Here is a 9,514-nt window from a genome sequence, read left to right as displayed (position 1 = left end):
AAAAAAAATATATATATATATTTCTAAATATCCAAGGGTCTTCTAGTTGGGAAATGCCACTGGCTTATTTGACAATAGCATATAGTTATATGTCCACAACTTGTCTGTAATCTATCAAGACAATTGGGGAATGTATTGTCACTGGTATTATTGAATGACAGCAGCAGTACATTTGGCAATAACTCTTAATTCCCAACTGGACAATGAATAACATGTAAGACATGCTAATGCAGACACAAAATTACAAAAAATAAAAATAAAAAAAGCTGTATTTTTATCTTTTCCTTCTATATAATGAAGATAGCATCTGAAGACAGCATGACCCTGTTTGAAAACACTGGAATAAAAGACATCCATCCCATTCTAGGCTATAGTTCCATGAAATTGAGTAAAACCCCAAACAAAATTTAACTGATTGTGGGTTAAGACGGTATTTGAATTTTTTTAACCCTGAAATTTCTTCCCCTTACCTTGCAACCTCTGCATCACATTGGCGATATCCCGAGGACACCGGGAGGCCCCTCTGGAGGTTGCCATGGTCCCTCCAGAAGCACGAAGTCAACACCAAGAGACTCTTCACTGGAGGCAGCACAGGGCTACACCACTCTAGAAGACATGCTTGGACTTTTCCAGATCTATTCCGTCATAAATGAATTCCAGGCATTTGCAGCAGTCAACAAGGAGGCAGCTCTCCCAAAGACTGAACTGCTTTTTCTTTCGTTTTAACACAGTCCTTTTAAATCAACTGAAGAACCTGAAAAACATAAAAGGTACAACATAAAAAAAAATCTACAAAGGTCACCACAGTGCTAAAAGGAGAAATATTTCTATTTAATTTGAATGCCTGGTCTATTATCAAGTGAAACAACTTAGTGAAAAGCACTTATAAACTATAAAGTACTGTGCAAATGTTAGGAATTCCCATGATATTTGATAAAATAAATACATAAATGAGATATATAAAATAAAATTGGGTTGCTAAAAGAAGAAACGTTCACTTTCATTCTATGTTTTCTTTTAAACTCTAAAGTTTTCCATTGATCTATGAAGTGGTTTCCCTTATACTGAAAACACTCAATTGTAGTTTTCAACATGCACGGGTTCTCTTATCTGCTAATTTAGCCTGCTTTGCACATGTTTTGCTCTGTTGTGTTGTACACTTTCCAGGAATAGGACCAAATCCTAGTTTCCCATACCAATTTGATGAATTAAAACAGCATAAATGTAAAAACCATTTCATTCTAAAAATTTGAGTTTCAAGTACTACAATTTTAGAAGCCAAATGGGTCTGATTTAGTTTTTCTCCTCCCTGTGTGTAAAGACTCAAAAGTTGTAAGGCTAGGGGTGGGGTGAGCTAAGCGGAGTGGACATCTTCCTTCTAAATTATCTGTGTTGGTTAAGATTTTGTTTTTGTTTTTGTTTTCGTTTTGGGACAGTCTCACTCTATCATCCAGGCTGGGGCGCAGTGATGTGATCTCAGCTCACTGCAACCTCCACTTCCCAGGTTCAAGCGATTCTCCTGCCTCAGCCTCCTGAGTAACTGGGACTACAGGTGCCTGCCACCACACCGGGCTAATTTTTTATATTTTCAGTTGAGACGGGGTTTCACCATGTTAGCCAGGATGGTCTCGATCTCCTGACCTCATGATCTGCCCGCCTCGGCCTCCCAAAGTACTGGGATTACAGGCATGAGCCACTGTACGTGGCCACAGTACCCATTGCATTTCTAGGTTATGATGATGAAAGTTAAAAAAAGGAATAGGGGAAGAGGGGAAGAAGGGGAGAATGGCAAAAGCAAAACTCCTAAAGAAAGCTCATACATGTGAGATGGTCCACCTTCCTGAAGGAAAAAAGAAAATGAGAGAAGTCTGTGAGTGCTATAAAAATTATATTATAACTTGGATTACAGTCCATAAAAGAGCACTGCTCATGAAGGATTTCTTAAGTAATAGAGTGAAATTATGAATTACAATTTATTTTAAAATGGCATTACTAATACTATTATATATTGGTATCTGGTCAGAATGTATGAATGCAAAGCTAGTAATATGCTCTTTAGCCTATTACCTTAAAAAAAAGGTGGGGGGGGATGCAAACCTTTGCACACTGCTGCTGCTCCAAGTGCAATGCATCAGAAGGATGTACTGGAGCAAGAAAGCAATTACTAAGCAAGACACGGGACAGTGATACAGTGAACAGCAGTCATTGGTAGGAAGATACAGGCAAACTTCTCTTGGCTACTTGAAAGGAGTATTTACTAGAAGTAGGACCCAATACTTGGTGTCTTATAGGCTAGAGAGGTACTTCTCAGTGGGTGACTCTCCAAGGGAGTCTTCGTGGAGAAATAATTACTTGTGGCTGGGCTGTCACATACATACCTATAGCCCTGCTAGAATTGTGTGGCCATTAGCAGCCTGTATCTCCTGGGTAAAAATATTCCACCTGCCCACATACAAAAGCTATCTTAATTTGGGAGAATAACAGATAGTGAACAGTGCATGAAGGACCTTAAAAATGGCTCCCCTAAGCTGTTAGGAAGCTAGGTTTTCAAATGCAAAAATAAAACTTTCTGAAATCAATCAACCAACCAACCACTCTATCTATTATCTATATCATGTATCTGCATGTATATTAAAGACATTCATTTCATTTCAGATACCCCACTCCAAGCTGGGCTCAGCACCAGAGCTCACAGATGATTAACACACAGTCCCCATCTTCAATCAAGAATTATGGAGTTAAAAGGGATTTCAGTAAATCATTGCAACAGAAATCACTCTGCTTCTATCGTCTTCTAATTCACATTCACATAGCTTGGTAGACTAATCCTGAAATATTGTGCACGCCCTCTCTCTCTCTCTCTCTCTCTCTCTCTCTCTCTCTCTCTCTCTCTCTCTCATTACATTAAACTCAGAATTTCCCTGCATGTGCCTACTATTCATCCAGTTTTACTTTCACAGCATAACTAACACATTCAGAGTGCCAGAGCTCAATGCTGGGATTACTAAGGTGGATGTGACACAGAGACTATTTTTGAGGAGCTTAGGACACAGTGGGAGATAAAACATAGAAAAGTTAATATAAAAATACCAGGGCTAAGTGCGTATACCAAGATGCGAGGATACAGAGGATGGCGGCTATGCCAGTGTGGGTGTTCTGGAAAGGTGTCCTTCTTGGCAAGGAGCAGACACCCGAGCTGAGTCTTGGTAAATGGGTTAGTCACTCAGGTGAAACATATGAAAGACACATCCTGGGCAGGGTGAAGAGCTTGAGCAAAGGCCTGGGCATGAGTAACAGCACGACTGGGACATGGAACTACCACCAGTCAGACACTGAGAAACTCTACAAGGTGACATTCTGGAAAAAGAGGGTGGAGAGTGAGGTTGTGTCCAGATGACAGAGGGCCCTGAGTGCTATGCTCGGAAGTTTGGTTCTGGCTCTCTAGCAGGCCACTGGAAGCCACTGAGAGATTTTAAGCTGGAAGTGAGAAGGTATAACTGGGATTATTGTAGCTATGGTTTTAAAAGGTGTATTCGAGAAGGACAAAACTGGAAGATCCAGAAAGATCAGTTGGGAATGTATCTCAGGAATCCAGGCAGAAGATGACAAAAGATAGAAATCAGACAGAGGGAGCAGAGTGAGTGGAGAATCAAATACAACACAGCTTTAGGGAGCAGAATTTGTAAGACTTGGTGACTGGTCACCCGGGGTGGGGGTGGGTATAGGTGGGATTTCCAGGGTGTATATCTGAGGAGTCTCAGATGACTCTCAGGATTTGGGATGCCATTAATTGAGCGCAGCAGAAGAGGGGCTGTATAGGGTTTACAGCCAAACACTCTCCCCTTCATGCTTCATATCTTGGAACAACTCAGGAGCAATTTCTTTATTGCCCCTTCACATCACCCCTCTGAAGAACACTTTCAGCTGAACAAATCTAAATACCTAACCCAAGAGCCGCATACCACTTGAAGCTTTTCCTAAACACACCAACCAACATTCACCATTATTTTCCACTCAGGCCTCTAACACTAGTAATCCATACTATCATAGGTACAATTTGGCTTCTACCTTTCACTACTGCTAGTCTTACCTCACTCTAAACAAACTATGAACATTTCACTGGTATAGAGGCTATAACATTGCAAAATCTCATTCACTGACACCAAGTATATCCCTGACCACATCCTCGGCCTCTGATATATATTTTTTGTTTCACTGAATCAAGTTCATAATACTTTACATTTATGAGAAAATCCCCACAAAACCTCTTCCTCTTCAATGCAAAAAAAAGTGGATGCAATATCCTTCCTTTTTCAGGCATTAAACATTTTGCTTTCATCATTCACATGTACACATATTTCCTATATTGTGAAATCATGATTTTCTTGCTTTTTACTGACACTTTATCTCATTACATGATTTGATAAGAAATTTAAAATGATGTTAATAAAAAGAAGTTAGTAAAAGGAGACTGGGAATTAGGAAATATCAGTTCTAGGCTAAACTTTATCCCAGCTAGTTGGGTGATTTTGAGCTGGTTCTGTGTATGAAGGTCCTCAACAACTACGTATTGGAGGAGAGTGTGGTACCAGGAAATGCGCAGACTTTGGACTAAGAAAGACCTGGAGCTGAATCTTAATTCTATCTCTTGCTATGCACACAGGCTTAAGAAAAGTGAGCTTCTCTGAGTCCTTCTTTCTTCATCTGTAAAATGACGTATACTTACGCCAAATTAGGTTTAATTTCATCCTGCTTAAATTAATTTTTTAAAAGATAAATATGTCATGTTTCCAGCAGATTGATTGGCATGTAGCAGAGTTTCAGCAAATACTAGTTTCCATTTTCCTTCCCCTGGTCCCAGTTTCTCCACCTGCAATATGAGAGATGACCCTAAAATGCAGAGGTACTCCCAAGTGTGCTCTTCAGTTCCAAAACCAATGGCAGCACAAGGCACAGCTAAAACAACGACTGGTGCAAGGTCATGAGATCCTCCAGCTGACTGTTTATGTAGCAGTGTTCTGGCTATGGACACGACAGAACCAGAACACCAGAGGCAGATCCAGAACATCAATGAACTCACTATTCCCAAGATCAATAAAACAGTTTTTAATAGGTGCAGGATGCTGCGGGGGCACGAAGGAGAGGGAATGAAGAGTGAAGCTAGGCATTGGGATGGAATGGGAGAATTTGGTGGACACTGATGAGCTGTATACCAATAAATAGTCCCTGCACCACCTCCAAATTTTTCCAGGGGAAGGAACTAAGATTATGATGCAGCTAAATACATCCACCTCATAATTAGCAGAAAGGTAAGACTCCCGTATTTATTATTTCACGATAAATATGTATTGAGTAGCTATTTGTAAGGGACCATGGTACTGAGTAAACAGCAGTCAACAGGAGAGACAAGCCCCTCTTAGAATTTATGTGCCAGTAGAGGAAGATGATATAAACAACGTTACAACAAAGGAGGGCAAGTATTGTAATGGAAAAGTCCAGGCTACTATGGAAGCAAAAAAAAAAAAAAAAAAAAAAACACCCACCCAATCAATAACCATCTGCTGCATTTTTTTTTAATTCAGGACACAGAGGGAATTTGGACTATCTGCTATTTGGGATGCTCCCAGCTGAAAGACATACTCTTCTCAACATCACTCTGTGAAAAAGCACAGTTGTGAAATACCGCAACTCAATTTTTTCTGTCTCTTGGCAGAATGGACATTGGCTCTTGAATCAGTTTCTTGTTTGTGTTACTGAAAAGGAATACACTAAGAAAAGCGCTGAAGGAATACTACTAAACCACACGAACATATATAAGCAATGTGACTGAATTTCTAGGTATTAGGAAACTACTGCAGAAAATTTCAAACCCTGCAACAACCAGAGACAACGTGGCTCATTTCTAACCAAAAAGAAAATGAACTGAGAACATAAATACATAAACAGATTCACAACAGGAGGAAGCACAGATATTAATTAAATGTCTAAACATGTATAAGAATAGCACTAATATTGAAGCCCACTATTGAACAAAATTTTTAAAGTCATGAATAAATTTCAGTTTCCCTTCTATTCATCTTCTGCTGAAGAGAGTTCATGTGCTGTTTAATTTTAAATGTAATTATTATTTTTCTATTCACCCATTAATAATGATACTAATTAATGAACACTAAGATGGCTAAAAGGTAGAGAAGAACAGGGACATCTTTGAGTTAGTATAAGTATACTACTAATATATGTGTGCAGGTTATCAGGGAACAATGCTGTTTCTTATTCACTAGTATGAATTACACAGAGTAACAATAAGAAATGATCTTTTCCCTAGAAGAACATGAACAAGTAGGCAAAAGACAAAGTGTATAGCAGTTCAGCATGAAAGATATTCAGTGTCAAAATTAAATTTGGTTTATTGTAAGCCTAAAGTATAAATTACACCCAAAGACATCTGCAACCTTCTTTCCATCCCTTGCTAGAATATATATTGCATGCCTTGCCAAACATTAGTTCTCCTTAGATCAGACCACAAGGAAGTACACATTTAAGAGCAGACACACAGAGGACCCTGCAGAGGTGTTTGGGCCCTGCATGCCTGTCACATTCAGACCACAGGGTGTGACTGCAGTAGCTAGAGCTAGAGTTGTGAAACCTTGCCCAGTTATGGGCTTCCTACATCCTGTGACAGTCACACCTCCTTTCATTTCCAAGATGCTGTGTGTGCAGCATAGTTATCAGAAAGTAGGCCCAGTGCAGCACCAAACAATTCTCGAACATTTTTAAATGGCAAACTAGCTTTCTCCAATCCCCACTCCCTGGCAGGAAGGAATCAAGTAAAAAAGAATTCTTAAATGAGGTCAATGAGGACAGAAGAAAACCAGTTTGTGAACATCATTAGTTCAGAAAGATGAAAGTGAGTCTATAAAATAAGAGCTAAGCAAATATTTTCAAAGCCTAGCAAATATTATTATCTGGGTCAGTCTGAAGCTGTTTCTTAATCTTCAACATGAAACATATTAAGTTAGTATAGATCTCTCACATTTTGTTCTAAATCTGCCACAAAGTGATGAACAAACAAGAAAAAATAGATACGTATTTTGTCACACTGTTCTGGTGATGTCAGGAACTTTTTGGCCATATTACAAATCTTTTTTCACCATGGGGAATAAAAAGCCTCTCAAAGAACAATCGTCATGACTTGTGATTAAATCTGCATTTTATGAAGATGTAAGTCATATTAATGACCTTTGCCTCATTGAAAATTATTATACTTTCTCTTGCATAGGTCTGGCTTCTGTACACGAATGTTGTCTTTGGGAAAGTCATTCTCAGATCAAGACGAAAAATGAATGGGCATTAAAGAAGAGAAAAATAATTAATTTTAACTTTCTTAACATTCACAGGAACATTTCAGATACAAATTTTCCACCCCAAAAAGAAAAGCTCAGAAGTGAACATTCTGGGATGCTAAGGCTTCATTGCTGATATTTTCCTCTGGGCTGGACCTGACTCTATTTACCGAAGGGGGCAGAACTTCCAGCATCCAAAGCCTGGGATCCCAGTCAGCACACCCAGCCTCCCTTCCCAAGGGGCTTTCCTTCCTGTGCGGCTGATGGCTGCTTCATTTTGCACGGATGCCTGCCCGTTGCGATGCACCTGGCCGCTTGTGCACCACCATTTCCCAGAACTCCTCTGCCAGCAATGCAAGATCTCTAATGTGAAACGTATCTTTCAAAGAGGAGATGAAAGTTATCTTGCCCTCCAATGCAGGCTCTGCTGGGAAGCAACTGCACCATGACAGCGCCGCTGGAGTCTGACGCGCCCGGGCCTCCGCGCAGCCTTCAAGTCATTTCCCTCCCCCCAGCCCTTCCAAAAATAGTCAGGGGGTGGAGGAAGGGAGGCTCCTAGAATCTGTTCAACGCCCTACCTCTCCCATCTGATAGTAGCAACAGTACCGACCATCACAATAAGAGGGTGGCTGCCTTTTGCTTCTGCACCATTGGAGCCCAGGGGATGTGCCACAAACGGAAATGACAACCTCAGAGAGGGGGATATTAATAGGGACATCTACGTACGAGATGCAAAGAGGCTCCCCAACCTCCTAGTCTCCTTATCTATGAGTATCGCACACATACACACATCACTGCTACCACCCCCTCCCATCAAGCACGCAGAGCCCAAGCGTGCAGGCACAAACTTGCTGACAATTTGTCTGCAATGTGTTCGTCTTGCACCTCTCTCTCCTCTCCCTGTCTCTGTCTCTCCCTGTCTCCCAGTCTCTGTCTTTCCTTTTACCTTGTCTCTCGGCCTCGTTCAGTTTCCCAGCAGCGAGGCGATGCAAGCGAACGCCTCCTCCCGGCTCGCTGCGCCCAGGCTCGGCGGGACCCCGGGGATGCGCGGCTGTCCGCCCGCCCTGTCGCCGGGATCGGGGGCGGTCTGCAGGATTGCGGGAGCCCGGCCGCCCTGGTGACAGAGGACAACAATCTCAGCCCGCTGCGGCCGGCGGCCGCGGCCCGGCGCCCGCTCTCACCCTGGCTGACTCGCCCACACTCACTCCCGCGCCGGGCTGCTCAGCCCGGCTCCCCGCCCTCCGCGACCGGTTCCTCCTCCCGGCTGCACGCTGTGGGGTGAGGCCTCCCCCCTCGCCTTCCCCACCTCGCAGCTACCGCTCCTGTCGGAAAGGAAGGTCAGCCAGGCCGGTTGGGCCTCTGGGCAGGGTCCCCGCACCGCCCTGGCCCGCCACACCCCCTCCCCAGCTCAGTGCAGCGAGCCCAGCGCCAGTCTCCGGGATGCGCCGGTGCCTGGAAAGCTGGGGGCGGGGACCTGGAGGCTCGCAGGCTTCCCTACCTCCTGGAGATACACGGCCTTGGGCGTTTCTCCGCAGCTGCAAAGCTGTGCTGTGACCCACCCTCTCAGCGAGCCTTTATACCGGGACCACCTCCCGGGGGTAGAGGTGGGAAGGAAATGTCCCTGAGAGCCGGGACGCGCTGCCTCCGCTGCCTGGAGGAGCTGCGCTGTCCTGCCAGCTAACTTTTGCCCGGGATTTCCATTGCCCGGGTGACCTTTCTGAGCGGAACCTATCCTGAAAGACTGGGAGGTTCCCTGATGGTCCCAGGAAGGGCGTGATGCAGAGCAAAGAGCAAAATCCGCCGGCTCCTTTTTCATCAACTTCCAAAAGATCCTAAACCGTTTTGGCTGCCAAGTCAGTAGGAAATAACTTAATTTGAGGAAGACTGGTCAGGCTTTATAGATTTTTTAAAATGTTATTTATAAAGTTTAAACTTCTTGAGAAAGCGCTTGACATCTTTAATTCTTGACTGTTTATTAAGATTATTCTAAAAACCACTTTTAGGTTCTTCAGATGCACTGTATGCACCCTGTACATTGCAGAACCATTTGCATCTTTGGCCACCAGTCCTTCTCGTGGTGTAAGAGATCTTGGTGTTGCCTGGTAGCATTCAGGAGAATTTATTTTGTTGTGATTTTATGGTATCCAAGGAAAGTCAAACACAGTCTCTCT

General features: G+C 42.9%; 1 protein-coding gene across 1 annotated transcript in view; it reads right to left on the bottom strand.

The window, feature by feature from the left end:
* The window catches only part of LOC108543340 (nesprin-1), a 259,529-nt gene extending 250,984 nt beyond the window's left edge, over nt 1–8,545 (bottom strand). The window contains exons 1-2 of the mRNA XM_017893773.1: nt 8,290–8,545; nt 471–754 (exon numbers count right to left, since the gene is read on the bottom strand). Of these exons, the coding sequence (XP_017749262.1) occupies nt 471–537 (67 nt within the window). The 5' untranslated portion in view covers nt 538–754; nt 8,290–8,545. The remainder of the gene's footprint in view (nt 1–470; nt 755–8,289) is intronic.
* Between the last annotated feature and the right edge of the window lie 969 nt (nt 8,546–9,514).

Source organism: Rhinopithecus bieti, unplaced genomic scaffold, assembly GCF_001698545.2.
Source record: "Rhinopithecus bieti isolate Rb0 unplaced genomic scaffold, ASM169854v2 scaffold_24952, whole genome shotgun sequence".
In the NCBI taxonomy this organism is placed as follows: Eukaryota; Metazoa; Chordata; class Mammalia; order Primates; family Cercopithecidae; genus Rhinopithecus; species Rhinopithecus bieti.
Note: the sequence above shows the minus strand (reverse complement) of the source record. Positions and strands in the feature narration are given on the sequence as shown.